Genomic DNA, 17,626 nt, shown 5'->3' with positions numbered 1-17,626 from the left:
TTTGGGGGGGGGGTTGTTTTTTTGTGTTTTTTTTGTTTTGTTTTGTTTTTTGCAATTGTGCCTGAAGCAAGCCCTTTCCTGGATAAAGAAAAGATGTGGGTAGATGAGAATTATATACACAATTACATAAGACACAGAGCTTGTCCGGTCACTTACCAGTTACATGACCCGGGTTAGTGACTTATTCCCATTTTATAGATGTACAAGTCAAGGCTTAGGCTAACTCCAACCTCATGGGATGGCTGCAAGGATTGCATTTTCGAGCATGCGTATGTGTGTCCTGTCAAAATCCCATCCCCGTCCCTGTCAGCACCATTCTGACTGCTGACCAAGGAATCCTTTGCATGTTCTGTGTTCACACATGTACACCATGTCCTCTCCCCCACCTTGTTTAAAGAGTCAAGTCTGAGTTAACAAGGCTTTCTAAACCAGTTCACAGACTACTGCCACCCGATGGCAGAGGATTTTATGAGCAAAATATTTTGTCAAGAGGAACCTTCTGAAAGAACTGATTTATAATTGTCCATACTTAGTGAAAACCGTAGAATAGCTGCTTTCTTCCTTGGTGAGTATCCAGCCTGTAGCCTCCACATCTTCCCTGGGATAAATGCTGGCAATATCTGAGGGCCGTTTCTGCAGACATAAGGGAACTATGTCCTCAAACCCTTGGCTTTCTTGCCATTTTACACTCTCCTGGTGTGTCCATTGTCACAGCATCTCCTAGATCAGTGGGGTAGTCTGAGGTGCCAAGTCTTTGTCCCAGGGGGTTGTAAGTAACAGCACAATGCACTTTCCAATATAGCCAACAAGCATTTGTCTTCATAAACCAAGAGATCAGTTCACTCCCAAGCACCAATCATCCTTTAAAGATGTCCAGAAAAACATAAACATGAGCCATTCAATTTTCCTGCTCTTCTGGGACAAGCAATTTGCAGAATGAAGAAAAAGTGTTTTCAAGGCTCTTTCCCAAGCAAGACCAGCCATACAGTCACTCTGGAGAACATACCTGAGCCAGAGCCTAATGGATCAGAGAGAAGAAACAGGTAACCTCCAGAGCACTCAGCTCACTGGGAGAAACGAGAGTTCCTACAGTCAATGGAGAGTGTTACTCAAAGGCCAGAAGGTAGAGTGTTAGGGTAAATAAATATGGCAAGCAGGGGCCCTAGTTAACCCAAACACCTAGGTCTCCAGAACTAGAGTGAGCATTAATTAGAGCAAGGAAAGAGACTTTGTCCTCTGTGGCATCTTTTAGGGCCATTACTTCCTTCTCTGCACCTGTTTTCAAAATGAGTGGCTTAAGCTTCTACTCAAGAGCTGGAGCTTCTGAGTTCCTGGGTCTCTATGTAATTATCATTGAAAATGACACTCCATGGAAAGGAAAGGGCAAATGCCCAGGATTCAAGGTCACCACGTAAAGTTTCTGAGATGAAGCAAACAATCGAAGCCATAAACCGCAGTGCATGAAGAGACTGAGGGCTCCAGCAAGGTTCTGAAGCCAAATGGTGCCCAGTAATTATTGGACCAGTTTCTAAATGAAAGACATGACTGCAGAGTGGGGAGAGAGAATGCCTTCCACACTGCCTTTGGGCTGCTTGTATCCGCAGCCCTGGGTACTGATGTCAACGTTACTTGCTAGACCAGTAACGTTTCTTGCCTCCTTTCTTGCCTCCATCCACTCTGTACCTCTGTCCTTGTCATCTTCAGATTCCCACCGAGATGCCTTTCCCAAGGCTGCTCCCTACTCCACGAACAAACTCGTACACAGAATTTAACATACCCAGACCTCACTGTCCCTGGGCATCCACAGACACCAGCTTCAGAATCAACCTGGCCTGGCTGGTAACAATGTGGATTCCCTGGGCCCACCACGTTATCTATTGAGTTAGAATTTCCTGGAGCTGACTTGGGGGCATTTATATTTTAAACAAGTTGTCCAGGTAATTCTGATGTGTTTGGAAACCAATGTTTCAAGGGATAAAATGTGCTCTACAACCAAAGAAATGCAGATATTACTTGTTTAGCATTTAGAAACCCTTTAGTTAGCTCCAACAGATTCGAGCCTTTTTGTCTTAACTCATGAAAGTAATTAATTCAGGACAGTTAGCCACGGGACAGAAGGTAGATCAGACACGTAGATGGAGATTAGTGGAGGGACTTTCTCAGTCTTGCCTAAGTCACTCTGGTTGCGTCCCTCACTGCTATTGGTTTCCTTTTTTTTTTTTTTTTAATTTTTTTAAATTTATTTATGATAGTCACACACAGAGAGAGAGAGAGAGGCAGAGACACAGGCAGAGGGAGAAGCAGGCTCCATGCACCGGGAGCCCGACGTGGGATTCGATCCCGGGTCTCCAGGATCGCGCCCTGGGCCAAAAGCAGGTGCCAAACTGCTGCGCCACCCAGGGATCCCTGCTATTGGTTTCCAATAGCAATACTAGTCTGCCAGTTTGGGACAGACCCCATGAGAACTAAGAAATGGAAGAGTCTGTCAATAAAGAGCTAAACGTACATTCTAAGAGTTACCTAAAGGTATTGTCTGTATTCAGGCTCAAAAAGTAACACAAATCTCCATTTTTCCCAGTCCACTTAGAGACAGGTGGTCTGGTTATCCAAGGAGTGACTTTGCTGAGAGTTACTATGTGTGGATTAGAACTTTTAATCAGGATAGAAGGAAAATGAACATGTAGAGCCTCCAAGCTTGTAGCCCCCCAGGGACTTCCTTTAGCAAGTAAACACACCCCAACTCATCACCGTAGCCTGCAAGGGCCTATGGAGTCATCTTCCTGCCCTCCTCTCCCAACTCCACAGCCTTCCACTCCCCTCACCCACCAATCACATTGTGGCTACTCTAGATCTTCATTCTGACCCCCGAAAACCCTTCACTTGCTATTTCCTCCCTCTGGAAAATTCTCCTGTGAGTTCTTCACAGAGCTACCTCTTTTCATTCTTTTTTTTTTATTTTTATAAATTTATTTTTTATTGGTGTTCAATTTGCCAACATATAGAATAACACCCAGTGCTCATCCCATCAAGTGCCCACCGCAGTGCCCGTCACCCAGTTGGAACAAATTATTTTCTTCTCTTTTCATTCTTCAGGTCATCGTTAAAAGTCGCTTCCCTAGACAGCCCTCCTGGATCCTCTGGAAAGAGTCTAATCCATACTTTGCATCCCCCATCACTCTCTGCCCCCCTGTCCTGGTTACTGACTTTGTAGCACTGATTCCTGTCTGAATTCTTATTTATTCTTTCCCTCTTTTATTCTTTATTCTCCTTTTATTCTTTCTCTCTTTTCCTTTCAATAGAACATAGGCTCCATGAGGGCCTGAATTTTTCTCTGTCTTATTCACCCTTATATCACCAGGACCTAAAATTGTTATTGGCATATAAGAGGGGTTCAAAAAATATTTATGGAGTGAAAGAATGGATGTATGGATGAATGATGGATGGATACATGATTGAACGGATGGATGGATGGATGGATGGATGGATGGTGTCAGACAGTTAACAGGGAGGAGAACTGAAAGAGTGAGTAGAGATCGCACTTCTCACTTTGTGTGTCTATAGTGGTGAAATTATGTAAAGTTTTACTTTCTGTTTAGATTTTCAGACTGAAAAAAATGTTTTAAAGAAATTTGCAAGGAATGGGGATATGAAAATCATACTGAAATTAAGGGTTTTTCTCTTTTTTGGTGAATCAGAGGGCCTTGTACGCTTCTTAAAGAAGAGTCCATGAACACAGAGAAACAAAAAATATGGATTGCATTGATAATTGTAATGGTAATTAATGGCAACCACAAAATAATAACAATCATAATAGTGGTTCATAGAAAGTATTTAGACAGGTCCCAGCACATGAGAAATGCTTTGTAAGTGTTAGTCCCAATATCACTCAATTCTCACAGCAACCTTAGGACGTTGAGCCTATGATCAATCCATTCAGGTCAAAATGTACGGTTTAGAATGTGTCTAACCCGCCTAGAGTCACACAGTTGGTAATAGAAGGATCAGTTGGATTCACTCCAGTGTGAAGTCAGACAGAAGCTGAATAAGGCGCCACTCCTGCACAATTCCCATTACTTAGGCCATGCGATGCTGAGCAAGTTAACCTCTGTGTTTAGTCTTCACATCTGGAAAATGGGGCTAACAAAAGTGTCTATTTTTGTTAGGTAACATTGAGATAAATAAGTGAGTTAATATATGTAAAGCCACTGGAATAGTATTTATTAAGTATATATATATAGCAGGAATTTGGCAAATCTTAATTACGGTTTAATGATAATTATGATAATAATAATTAGTTCCTCAATAATAAATAGGTATAGCATAACAACTGAGATGGTACTAAGCATATAGCAAGAATTTAACAACTACGTTATAATTCAGTAATAATTATTATTAGAATAACAGTCGTCTCTGCAATGTTATATTTTACTATTACACTATTCTTACTACCACACAGAGAAGAATACAAAAGACCTGGCCATTTAAGCTTTGAGGGGGTCAGTTAAAGAGCGGGTCAGTTAAAGAGCAATTGACTGTTTTACCCAAAACTCTCACACACATCGTTACCCAATGGTGACAAGGTAGCTCAAGAATGAAAGAAATGTGTAGAATTGGCATCTCATGTCATGTAACACCCTCTTGACTGTTTGTCTAGATGAGGTAACTGAACAGCTGTCAGAAATCATTCCATAGGCCTTATCCTGACTCATAACTGCTCTGCATCTCCTGGGATTTGATATTAAATCTTTAGGAGTTTTGGTTTCAGTGAACAGGAAACCTTGATCCACACCCTTCATCCCTGCGGAGAAGTGAGCACACACTTTATCCCATGATTCATCTCATCTCCTAGATTCCTTTCCTCCATGGGCTCAGTGGAAATGACATTGTCCACATCATTGGCATCCTGAGACAGAAATACGAACTGTATTTTTAGAGCAAGGATGCTTGTCCTGCTAAACATTCCAGGAGACCAGGGCAGATGGTAATGTTTACTATCAAGAGGCATATTTCTGCTTTATGTATTATCATTTATTAAGTCCTCAGCAAGCTCAGATGGATCGAAAAGACTCTAAACAGATTTTTTAGAGCATCACACTGTGTATGACTTTAAATTTTTATACAAAAGAAATATTCAGAAATCTAGGACTGCCTGGGAAGCTGAAGAACCAGTACAATAAACACACACACACACACACATTATTTTACCAGCATCCTATCCATATTTTAAAAGTACAACAAAGCAATGATCTGAACCAGCCAAATCTAGTAAATATGGTTCATGAAATCATGAGGAACACCTTCTTGATCTGAGACCTTGGGGCCTTCCGCTAGCCCGCTCACTCCTGAAGTTTTAATAAGAAATTACTAGCAGCCCATCACAATGTTCGGTTCTGTAGAGATAAAAAATAAATCAAGAACAGATTTTTGCCCTTGTAAAGCGGGGGCAGGGGCCAAGGAAAGGAAGAAGAGAAAAAAAAGGTAGAATTTTAGTGGAGGGCACCACATAGACCTAAAAGATCAGACAAGGGGGCAGCCCGGGTGGCTCAACGGTTTAGCACCACCTTCAGCCCAGGGTGTCATACTGGAGACCCGGGATCAATTCCCATGTCGGCTTCCTGCATGGAGCCTGCTTCTCCCTCTGCCTGTGTCTCTGCCTCTCTTTCTGTGTGTGTCTCTCATGAATAAATAAATAAAATCTTAAAAAAAAAAAAAAAGATCAGAGGAGGACTAGGGAGGGGGGCAGGATGGGAACACGTAGAGACAGGGAATTTCTAATCCAGAATTTTGGTGACAGAGAGGACACGATGTCATTTAGATTAATAATGTTTTTTTTTTTCTTTTTCTAGGCAGGCATACCAGACCATCATAGAGGTCTAGTACAAATGCATGTAAAAATCTTTCCATCTGAGAGGTATGGGACACTAGAAGGTTCTACAGGCAATACAGCTTCCTTCATAAGGGAGTGGATGCTCATGCTCTCCTGAACTGCCCTAGATTTCAGAGCCACTGACCATAAGCAGACACGAAATGAAGTGGAGTACAGTATTGCTTAGATAATTCAAACAAAAAAGCCACCCACTTACGCATCAAGGATTGCGAATCAACAGGAACCCCAGCTCTTCTCCCTCTAGCTACGTCATCTTAAGCAAATTAATTCAACTCAATATACTTCATTTCCCTGTTCCGGGAAATGAGAGTCATGATGCCATCTCTGCAGGGTTATTGAGACTCCATTGGATAGGTACTAAGCACTCATCGTGGTTCTTGGCAGGTAAAAGGAAATCAATAATTGATAGCTTTTATTATTAGAATGATCATGATGTTGTTTAAGAATCAAGATTTAGTGACTCTGGGCCACAGCCTTCTCTTCTAGAGAAGAGACAAGAGACAGATTCCCTGTCTCTACAACTAGAGGCTAGAACCACATTTCTAAGAGCATTTATAACTCTAATGTTTCCTCTGTGATTTCACTTTCCCTTGCATGGCCTGGAAATGGCCTCTTTTTCCTTCTGAGTGATGAGCATTCCATAAATTGCTTTTGAACACCAGAATATTAGAGTAGTGGTCCTTCCACACTCCCTGGATCACGTCATATCATCCCTGGTATCTTGGACTTATCCTGGTGTTTCCTGATACTGCTCAGTGTCAGTACCACTAGTTGGTTTTTCCAGCTTATCTCTCCTTTTGAATTTTGTTGTTTTTATTTTCCCACTGGCAGGGATCAGTAGACTTTTTATGTGAAGGGTCAAATAGTAAATACTTCAGTCTTTGCAGGCTCCACAGTCTCGGTCAGAACTGATACTCAATTCTGCCGTTTGGCACAAAGCAACCCTAGACAAGATGTGAATGAATGGGTGTGGCTGCGTGCCAATAAAACTTTATCTATGGGCCCCGAATCTCATATAATTTCCATGTGTGTGGAATATTTTTCTCTTTTGATTTTATCTTTCAGCAAGAGAAAAACATAAAACCCACTCTTAATTTGTAGGCCACGCTACACAAGTAGTAGAAAGGATCTGGCCCAAGGATGTGCCATAGTTTTCAACTCATTTTCTAGGGGAAGCTTCCAAAAAGAGATTTTCATTCCTTTCTCAAAGTATTTTCAGGAGAGCCCTTTGTTTGGTCCATGGTTACCCACTCTCTCCTGCTAGGAAGGTTCCATTATCTTCCGAGGACCCCCAGACCTTTGGACACTCCCTGCCACACTGAAGTAAGAACAAGGCCACTTACCACATGATCATGATCACTAACTTCATTACAATCTCATTCAAAATGTTGAAGAACTCCACCATCAGCTTGGCCTGCTCTCCCATCTTCCCCATGGCGATGCCAAAAGCAATGAAAAACCCTATCAGACCTGTTGGGCGAATCACATTACACAGGACAGATTACACAATATGTCTCTCTTCTCCCTCCTTCACCATTCCCGACATAGGGAGCCACCTTCTCACCTGCCTGTTGCCCTTTGAATTAGCCATTCGATTTCACACGGAAAATAACCTTTCTCCCGGATAATTATGCCGGGAGATAATCATCCCTTAACATTTCCCACAAGAGCAAGTTGAACTGTCAGCGGTGTTAATTCCTTGAGGAAAACGAATTCCATTTTATTCCAAACTCAGAAGCACTCTCTTCTCTCTCCTCCTCACTTATGAAATCAGAGGTAAGCAGATTCCATAGTACATAGGTTAATGAAGGAAGGCTTGTTGGGACTTGGGGATTATCATGCAAACTTTGGAGCTCACATTAGAATTGCAGAGACCAATTAGCTAATAAAGTGTCTGCCAGGGTTATGGCTACATTAGTTTGGTGTTATCCCAACATCATGTGTTGCTGGTATGTTTCACTGTAGGAAAATCCTGACCATGAAAGAATTTTTCTACTGCTACATGCCTAATGTGAGAAGGAGGAAGAATGTTGAAAAATCAAATGGAAAGCAATGAGAAATCCAAAACAGTTGGAAAACCCCAACTGACCCAGTTTGTGTGCATTTAACCAGCTATTTATTAATTCCTCATCATTCTTTTCATGGTCAAAACAGTTAGAATGCTTCCTTTCTTACTGCATTTTTTTGGGGGGGGCAGTATCATAAAGGTAGAACATAGACTTTGTAATTTCCTCCTAGCCCCTCAGCCCTCTTCTCCCTTCACTTGGCATCGTTTGACTTCCCTCTAAATCCAGACCCACTACAGCCTCTAGGGTCAATCCTAACCCCGGGCTGGAAGGATGCAAGGAATTCTGTCCCCATCAAATTGTACTAGGTCCTGAACAAGCTCCAACACCCAACCTTGGGTCTTTTTTTTTTTTAAGATTTTATTTATTTATGAGAGAGAGGGAGGGAGAGAGAGAGAGATAGAGAGAGAGAGAGAGAGAGAGAGAGAGAGAGAAAGAAAGAGGGAGAGAGAGAGAAGCAGGCTCCCTGCAGGGAGACCAACATGGGACTCGATCCCAGGACTCCAGGATCATGCCCTGAGCCAAAGGCAGGCACCAAACCGCTGAGCCACCCAGGGATCCCTTGGGTCTTATCTCTATGTTGTCTTTGCCTCATTCCCTCTACCGGAGTATCTGTCCTGGGAAGCTGCCATATACTTTGGCTCCTCCAAGCTGGGCCTGGCTTCTCTCTCTCCAGAAGATTCTCTCTCCTACCATTCCTTCCCATTCTTATCCTAGAGTCTCACCCCCAGCCTGTAGTCTCACCCAGGCCCACCCAGGGACTGGGCCACTACATGGCAAACAGACATCCCCACTATTGCCTGTCTGGATTTCTGATTACCAGTCACCATATGTTTCCACCCCATTCCTGACCCATTATTGGCAATCCCAGGGCTCCAATTCTGACTACTTGCATGAACCATCAATCAATGCTGCTGTCCCCCTGGCCACAGGGGGTCAAATGCATGCCCATTTGACATTTTCTCTAAAGTGCAATATGGCCTCTCCTCTACACACTCTCCTTCCCTCCTCTTCCCTACACCTGCCTGATCCTAGTTTAGCAAGCCTAATTTCCAGTCCTTACTATTACATCTGATTTCCTATTGTGTCTAGTTATGCCTAGAGTCGAGTTATACTGGGTAAATTATAGCATTATAATTTGATTCCCTTAGGGAGGAATTCTTTCTCTCTGAGCCTCTGACTTTACCTTTTCCCTAGCCACTCCCCCCAAACCACTTGCCTCCCCAAACCAAGCACATATCAACTCAGATTGTTCAACTATCGTTCATTAGACCTTCTCTCTCTTCAGCAAAAAGAACCCAGCACATGCATTCAGGATGGTTAATACCTGGTACTGAATATTTCTCCCTTTCAGCTCTCATCCAGAAAAACTTGCAAGTGACTTACAAGTGAGTTATTGGCCTTAAAGACAGAGGCTTAGTGAAAATTAATGACCAGGGGAGAGAGACTTGGTTCTGCAGTCACATATAGAACCGAAATTTGGGTTATTCCCAAGCCCTTCTCTCAAGCCCATGGAGAGGAGTTTACTAGGTGTGTGGTGAGAAATAATGTGTGAATATTCTGGTGGTATTACTCAGTTCCATTAGGAGATTTTAAGAAAAAAAAAACTCAAGGTCTCAAAGTCTCAAAGAGCTGGCATAAAAAAGCTCCCTTTGAGGGATCAGCAGAAACTGGGCTACAACGATCATATGAGAGAGAGAGAGAAGTTGGAAGGAGCAAACTCTCCCAGGAATTAATTTATGGTTGGGGTTAGAGCAGAGCTCAGAAGAGGTCTGGAGGTTTTTGGGGAGAGCACTGAGTACTTCAAGAAGAGGGAGGTCAGAGCCAGGGTTTTGTCTTCACTTACTGCAATGCCTGATCTTTGGGACTTTCCAAAGCCCCCAAAAAGGGGGGAAAAGCCACCTTCTCCACCCTTAGAAGACCAAGGGAAGAATCTTGTTTTAGCCATGATTTGTATATGGGAAGTTTCTCAACAGTCTAACTTCCCTTGGCTTTCTAGAGCTCACCCTGCAGCTGCATACCCGTGTCCAACTTCCATGTCATTTCCCTCTGTAAACATCACCTCACTAAAGTCACTTACTGGAACTGGGGTGTTTCACTTGAACAAAGCCCTCTTGGACTTGGTTACTGGGGCTGAGAAGTTAGTGAGTTGTGTTGAAACCCCCAGTCAGGGCAGCCCAAGGTCAACATGACTTCCCAGAATCCACTGAGAATCTGGAAACGACCATGAAAGCCTTCTAAATGATTCACCCCAAAGTTTGGTCTCATTACTCATGGCCTTAACCTCCTCCAGAGTATGTAGAAGACTGTGGGGTCACTTTGACCATGGGGCTTCGGGGACAGAGCGTGGTTGGGAAGGTCCCAAAGGCTCATGCATATCTGTGCAGTGGGCAAGGAGGGCTAGATCAGGGGTGAAAACCGAGGATATTTGCAAGCTCTCCTCAGAGGAACTCACCCACTGTGTCCTCTCTCCTTCCTCCTGTCACCCCATACTGACAGTCAACAATATTTATTGATCTTCTATTACTGTCAAACCAGTCAGCCTATCTCCTCCCATGCTCTCACTTACTCAACCCATTTCCCACCAGGCCAAATGAAGAAGATCCCTTACTGAAGCTTCTGCTTTTCAGTGCCTGGAAAATCCTCTTCTCTACCTCTTTCTCTCAACCATTTTGGGTAAGTGAGGTATAAGGTTGTGAAATTTAGAACAAAGAAACAGGATACCCAGTTAAAATGTGAATTTCAGATAAATAATGAGTATATTTTATTTTGGTATATTTTATTTTGGATACCCATATCCCATGGGTATGTACCATGCAATATTTGGAATTGTTGTTCATCTGAAATTCACACTTAAGTTGGCATCCAGAACTTATCCAACAACCCTACTAAGGAGACAGGGGCATTTGATCTCCTAGATGGCAAAATGGAAGGGCCACTGAGCCAATCCGCTTCTAGCCAGCTCTCGCTCAAATCCTTAGAAATTTTGCTTGTGTGGATCAATCTACTTCTTCTTCCCAGCTTCCCCATTCCTCCCAGCTTAGGGCCAAATATCCCTCTTTCTTGTGTAGGGGACATCATTCTAACAGTAGGTGTGGGGTACAGTGGGGAGTAGCCCCAGGAAGTGGATGGGGAGTAAACTGAGCAAACGGGAGTCACCCACATGATGGGCATCTTCATCCTCTGCGGGGTGCTTCCTTATTGACCTCCTCAGCTCTCCATACACCTTGGATAATGACAGTAGCTCACATGAATACAGCACATAGCATATGCTACCGTGCTCCCTCCACGGGTGCAATCTCATTTAATACTCATAAGCATCTATAAGAGAAATACAATCTCATCCCCACTTTACAAGTGAAGCTTGAGAAGTGGAGCAACACGGCCATGGGCAGGCCACCAGTGAGTGGTCCATCAGGGATCCAAACCTGGTCTGTCTATCTACAGAGGCAAAGAACCAAAGGCAAGGCATGCCAGGAAAGCTCCAGGCTAGGGGAAGGGGCTCACTGGAATCCCAGAAAGCTAAACAAGATGATCCCCTTTGATAAGCTCCTTTTAGTACCAATACCAACACTTTACATTCCTGATCATATTGTATTTGTTTAAAGACTAAGAAAGCCAGAGTGGGGTGCCCCTGAGTCTAGCATGACACTAACACACAAGGGCAGCTCAAAAGAAAAAAAAGCTTCAAATATGAAAAAATTGGATGTGTAACTTCATGAAATGGACAGAGAAAGTGACTTGCCAATACCACGTGGAGTCAGGGAATGTGTCCAATGAATGTTAGTCCCCTCTCTTTTCCCATAACCGACCCCTAGTAGCCATGTCCTCTCGTGGTTCTGCTTGCCCCTGTCCTTCTTCCTTAATCTCTCAACTATCGACCTCTGTCATCCTCAAATTGCTCTCCAGAGAGAGCCTCCTGCTACACCCACAGAACAGCAGAGCGACTGGTCTTCTGAGAAGGGAGGGAGGGCTGCCAAGGAGCCGAGAAGCAGGATAGGCTGGTCATCGTCTCCCCGCCGACAGGAATACCAGGTTGCCTACCTAAGACATTCATGCCATCCTTGAACTCCAGGCCCTTCTTGATAACCACCTTCACTTCTTCAGGGGCCTCCGTCACAGTCTCGTTCAATAAGGAGATGACAGCATTGGTGGCATTGCTGTCCTCATCTGATGGAGGAGCCACCAGGACTTTCTTGGTCACCGTTTGAATCTAACAGAGTGGGGGAAAACACAAATATGAGAGGTTTGGTCACCAAAAGCCTAGCCACTTACACATTTTTAAAGTTCCCAGTATGTTAAAAAAATGATTAAGGAATGTCAAAATGAGGTTGCAAAATTTATAGAGTAGTCTTTTATTACACAAATACAGTGGGAAACAGTTATCCTCATCACATGGTAACTATAGGATTTATAACAGTCATTTGTAATGTAGTGTGATCTGGTAATGGGACAAACTTCAAGTTGGAGGACAGATGTCTACTTCTTATATTCCCATGACTGTAGCCCTGCATCTTAGAGACAACACCCATCATCCAACATAGATGCTCTTCATAATTGCGAATCCCTTTGGATGACCCTTCTTGTGCCTTGGGAGGGGCCCTGGAAGTGGTCAAGAGTAGGAGAGCAAGAGTCTTGGCAGGGATCAGGTGAGCATGGTCTACCTGTTTTGCTTCCTCCTGCCTGGTACCTGTCTGCAGAGTCTTTACAGATCGATTCTCATTTGGGCTCCTTCCAGAGCCATGTTCTGCTGAACATCTTCATCTGGTCACCACATGGACTAGTTGCCAGCAGCTGCCATGACAGGGATGTTGGCTTATATTTCAGATCAAAATGTAAGGAGGGAAGACACCCACTCTTTCTTGGCAGTGATGCCAAGCCTTGCTCAATGTTTCCCAAGCATCTCTGTGCAAATGGCCACCTGAGAACCTCTCATGCTATTCCTCGACATCTGTGACATCCATTCTATTTTTAAAGGTGCCAGGCACCCTGGAGAGCGCTATGAAGATTCACATCCGAGCCCAGAGAAACAATACCTCCAAGGGCATTAAAATAGAACTCACGCAGAATCCTAGAATGTCAGTGCTGGTATATAGTAGGCAACAGATGGCTGAACCCTAAATAGATATGGAAGAGGAGGCATGGAGAACTCAAGTGACTTGTCAGACAACATAGAGCTCTTAGCAGAGCTGGGACTTGAACTCCGAGGGCCTGACACCACTGAGTTCTCCCACTCCCTATGCTACATGGATCCAATCCACTGTGGCTGGGCCTAACATTGAGCAATGCCAAACTGACCAGCTACCCGGGGTGGGATGGGAGTGGAGGAGGATGTGCCCTGTTCTGGCCTGACCACCTATACTTGTGCAGTGAGGGAAGATGCTCAGGCTGAGTGTGCAAGGGGAGAACAGGAAGCTCGTGGGCCCTGTGGTCTGGGCAACGTTGGCATGAAGAGAGAACGCAGGAACAATCAGAAGGGGAGCTTCTGTGAGCAAAGAGTCATGCTCCCAGGAGAAATGGGAGGACCAGAAGCCAACTGTAGACCTTCCTGGGAATGCTAAAGAAGCCAAGGCTTGAGTTCAAAAGACTAATGGCCATGGTTGTAAATAAATGATGGCTCTCAGCATCAGGTGGGCAGCCATGTGCTTCATGTTTGACATCTATTATCTCTTATGTCAATAGTAGCCCCTCAAGACTCACAGGGCTAACTAATTGCAGGGCAGAAAACTAGCTAGTTGATGAAGCAGGATGCAAAATGAGGTATGTTTGACTCCAAAATCAGCTTCCAAACAGCACGGGGCAGTGGCTTAAGTTGCAGGCAAGTTGACAGGGATACTGGATGGAACACAGGCTTAATTTCTGTCTGAGTTCTTGATCCGAGCCTATTTGCGTTAGACAACTCCATCTGGGTGCCAGCTCCAGTCTACCTGAGCCCAAGCCACCAGGGTCTCTCGCCCTAATACCTGCAAAAGTCTGCTCACTGACGTTCCCACCCCCCATCTAGTCTACCTGCCAACACCAGGGAAGTCTAGCTACCCAGAGCTCTGCCTACATTCAGAACCGCCAGGTTGATTTCTTAAAAGTAGAAAAACAGTTGTCTGCCTAAAACTCTCTTAGAAGAGGTACCCAAGTCTGACCCTGGCCTACCAGGTCCTGCCTGAGCTGGGCTTTGCCTGAGCTGGGCCTTGCCTCCCCGGCTCACTCCACCTCCCACACTGGCCTTCCTTGGCCTCTCGGAACAGCACCTCTGTTCTGCAGGCAACAGGCTCTGCCCCTAGTCCTCGGCCGACTCCGCCCCCAGTCCTCAGCAGGCTACACCTCCAGTCCTCAGCAGGCTCCACCCCCATCCTCAGCAGGCTACACCTCCAGTCCTCAGCAGGCTCCGCCCCATCCTCAGCAGACTCCACCCCCATCTTCAGCAGGCTCCACCTCCAGTCCTCAGCAGGCTCCACCCCCATCATTGGCAGGCTCCGCCCTAGTACTCAGCAGGCTCCACCCCCATCCTCAGCAGGCCCCGCCCCAGTCCTCAGCAGGCTCCACCCCATCCTCAGCAGGCTCCACCCCATTCTCAGCAGGCTCCACCCCCATCCTCAGCAGGCCCCGCCCCTAGTCCTCAGCAGGCCCCGCCCCCATCCTCAGCAGGCCCCGCCCCTAGTCCTCAGCAGGCTCCGCCCCCATCCTCAGCAGGCCCCGCCCCTAGTCTTCAGCAGGCTCCGCCCCATCCTCAGCAGGCTCCGCCCTCAGCCCTCGGCGCCTCGGTGGGGTCCTTGACTGTTTCAGCTCCCAGGTCTCCCAGTTACTGCAGAGCCCCCCACCCTGCCTCCAGCCCTCCCAGCGCACTTAATTTTTAACTAGCTTGTATATTTATCTGATGCTTGTGCTGGTCTGTGACCCCCAACGTCCGCATGTAAGCAGGTTCCAATGGGCAGGGACCCCGAGGTCTCACTGCCTGCGGCATCCTGTGCACCGTGGGAGCCTAGCACCCGGGAGGTGCTCACAAATATCGGACGGGTGAGCAAACACAGGTCGCTGGATTCCCCGTAAGTGATGACCCAGGTGCTCCCTCTCCCTGGGCTTGACTGCGTGGGATGAGGCCACACCTTACCCCCCTGGCTCACCTGGAAGCCCCCCTGTCTGGGCCCTTGGGGAAGGCTGCCTCTGCTCCGGGGCCGTGCAGCTTTCCATCTCTGTGTCTAACTCTGGCCGGAAAGACCCCGCACCCAAGATGAGCTTTCTGTAGTCCCTTCCAGCTGTTTCCCCAGGGCACAGAAGGCCCCTCCTGGGCCCCCTTTCCCTCTGGTAGAGTGACGCCGCTGTCCAATGACTCCCGCGCCCTGAGCCCTCCTCAGGGCCCCCGTGAGCCCATGGATGGCTGCTAGTTTAACACCTCTTTCCTCTGGCTGCCTGAAGTCCAGCGTAAGGCATCAGAGTGCTCCCTTGCCATGAGGCAAATAAAAGAGTGCACACAAGAGCACCTGGGTGGTGCGGTCAGTTGAGCATCCCACTCTTGGTTTCGGCTCTGGTCCTGATCTCAGGGTCGAGAGTTGGAGCCCTGGGTCAGTCTCCACATTCTGCGCAGCCTCTGCTTGAGGTTCTCTCTCCCTCTCCTTCTGCCCTCCCAGCTTGGGCTCACCTGCTCTCTCTCTTTCTCTTTAAAGCAAATACATCTTTTTTTTATCTTTTTTTAAGAAAAAGATCCTACACAACTTTTCCTCTGACTGTCCTGACTCAAAGGGAGAGTGACCCTGGGCCGAGCTGGGGGCCGAAGGGTTGATTCCTCGCAGGCCTGTGGCCAGTGGAGGGGTGAGTCCAGGGTGGGGGTGGCGGTGGGGCAGGGAAGGCTCAGCCCTCTGTTCCCGCACACACAGCACCCCTGCCAGGGGCAGCACCATGCCGAGTCGGCCCATTGGCCAGACAGGTCACGGAGCGTGAGCATGGCGAGCACTGCAAAAGCTCACCCCACAGCAAAGCAACAGCTCCAGGGGTCTGCTTGCTTCGGGCCTGCCTTGCTGACGACAGTCAGGGGGTCTCCTTGCATGGAGCACGGTCATGACAGGGCCCAAGGAGGAGGCCTACGCCTCCCCCCTCACCTCTCGTGCTACCCCTACACCCCGTTCCAGAGTGCTATTTTCAAAATGCTGACAATAGACTTGGCACCCAGTTGTGTCTGTCTCCCCAAAGCAGCAAATTCGTCTTCCTAAGTGCGCTGGCAGTGGAGCGAGCACATTCTACAGAGGGAGCACCAGGGAGCACCCCTCCCTGGCCTGCTGTTCTTCACCCCCCCGGCCAGCCTCCCCTGGCTCAAATGGTTTCTTTTATTTTTATTATTATCAGTATTATTTTTTAATGGAGCCTTTTTTTCCCTTCTGCTCTTTACTGTTTTTTTTTTTTTTTGAACTTCAGTTTTATTTTTTATTGAAGCACAGTTGACACACAATGTTACAGTAGTTTTGGGTGTACACCATAGTGATTTGACAAGTCTCTACATTATGCCCTGCTCACCACAAGGGAAGCTGCCATCTGTCACCACACGACACGATAACAGCATCGTTGACTATCTTCCCTAGGCTGCGCCCCATGACTTGCCCACTCCATAACTGGAAGCCTGTAGCTCCCAGTCCCCTGCACCCATTTTGCCCATTGCCCACCTCCTTCCTTCTGACAACCATCGGTTTGTTCTCTGTATTTATAAGTCTGCTTCTGCTTTTTGCTTGTTTGCTTATTTGTTGAGTCATTTGTCTAGTTTTTTACTCACATTGCCCATTTGAGTGAAATCATACAGTATTTGCGTTTCTCTGACTGACTTATTTCACTTAGCCTCATACCCTCTGGGTCGATCCCTGTTGTTGCAAATGGCGAGATTTCATTGTTTCTAATGGCTGAGGAATAGTCCATCGTGCGTACATACACATCTTTGCCCATGAAATGCTTTTCTTTAGCGTAGCTCCATGCTGTAAGTGCCACCAAAGTGGTACTGGAAATCAGAGAACACATCCCAACCCAGAGCAATTTGGGCTCAGCAGTGGTTGGCAACAGCATTTTGAGGGCAGCTGGGAATGCAAACTTTTCCTCCAGGCGGCCTGTTTCCTAAGTTCATTCTTCTGTGATTCCCTGAAAATGGCTGGAGGAGGTTCTTTGGTTCTAGTTGACTTCTTACCAGGGCTAATGGGAACTGGAGTGTATTCTAACCTAACCTGAGTTTGGGGCTAGACAACAGGCTGGTGAGTGGGGCCTTGGAAGCTCTCTCAGGGGTTCCACTCAGCAGAATCATCCATTTTTAAAAATTCTACGTTTCTAAAAAATTGATCTGCCTTTATGCAGCTGGTAGGAGTATACACTACTACACACTCTTGTAGAGCCGTTTTGCAACATCCAGCAAATCTGAGATCTAAAACTCTTTGACAAGACACTAGCATCCAAGAATTTATTATTTAGAAATACTACACAATCATGAAAGAGAGAGGGATGATGCTAAGCCCCGTTTAAAAAACAAAACAAAACAAAACAAGTGCAACACAGTACGTAGTATAATGCAGTACCCCCTGGGGGGAACTTTCTTTTTTTTAAAGCTTATGCATACATGCAGGGTAGTCAGTTGGGCATCCGACTCTTGGTTTCGGCTCAGGTCATCATTCCAGGGTCCTGAGATTGAGCCCCATGTTGGACTTTGAGC

General features: G+C 46.1%; 1 protein-coding gene across 9 annotated transcripts in view; it reads right to left on the bottom strand.

Moving 5' to 3' along the window:
- Nucleotides 1–17,626, bottom strand: part of SLC1A2 (solute carrier family 1 member 2) — a 152,334-nt gene that overhangs the window by 36,879 nt on the left and 97,829 nt on the right. For all 9 annotated transcript variants that reach the window (XM_025452471.3, XM_049096279.1, XM_025452468.3 and 6 more), the window contains 2 exons: nucleotides 11,998–12,166; nucleotides 7,231–7,357 (listed from right to left, as the gene is read on the bottom strand). In XM_025452471.3, coding sequence (XP_025308256.1) covers nucleotides 7,231–7,357; nucleotides 11,998–12,166 — 296 coding nt within the window. The remainder of the gene's footprint in view (nucleotides 1–7,230; nucleotides 7,358–11,997; nucleotides 12,167–17,626) is intronic.

Source organism: Canis lupus, chromosome 18, assembly GCF_003254725.2.
Source record: "Canis lupus dingo isolate Sandy chromosome 18, ASM325472v2, whole genome shotgun sequence".
NCBI classification, from domain to species: Eukaryota; Metazoa; Chordata; class Mammalia; order Carnivora; family Canidae; genus Canis; species Canis lupus.
This window is presented reverse-complemented; position numbering and strand designations above follow the sequence as displayed.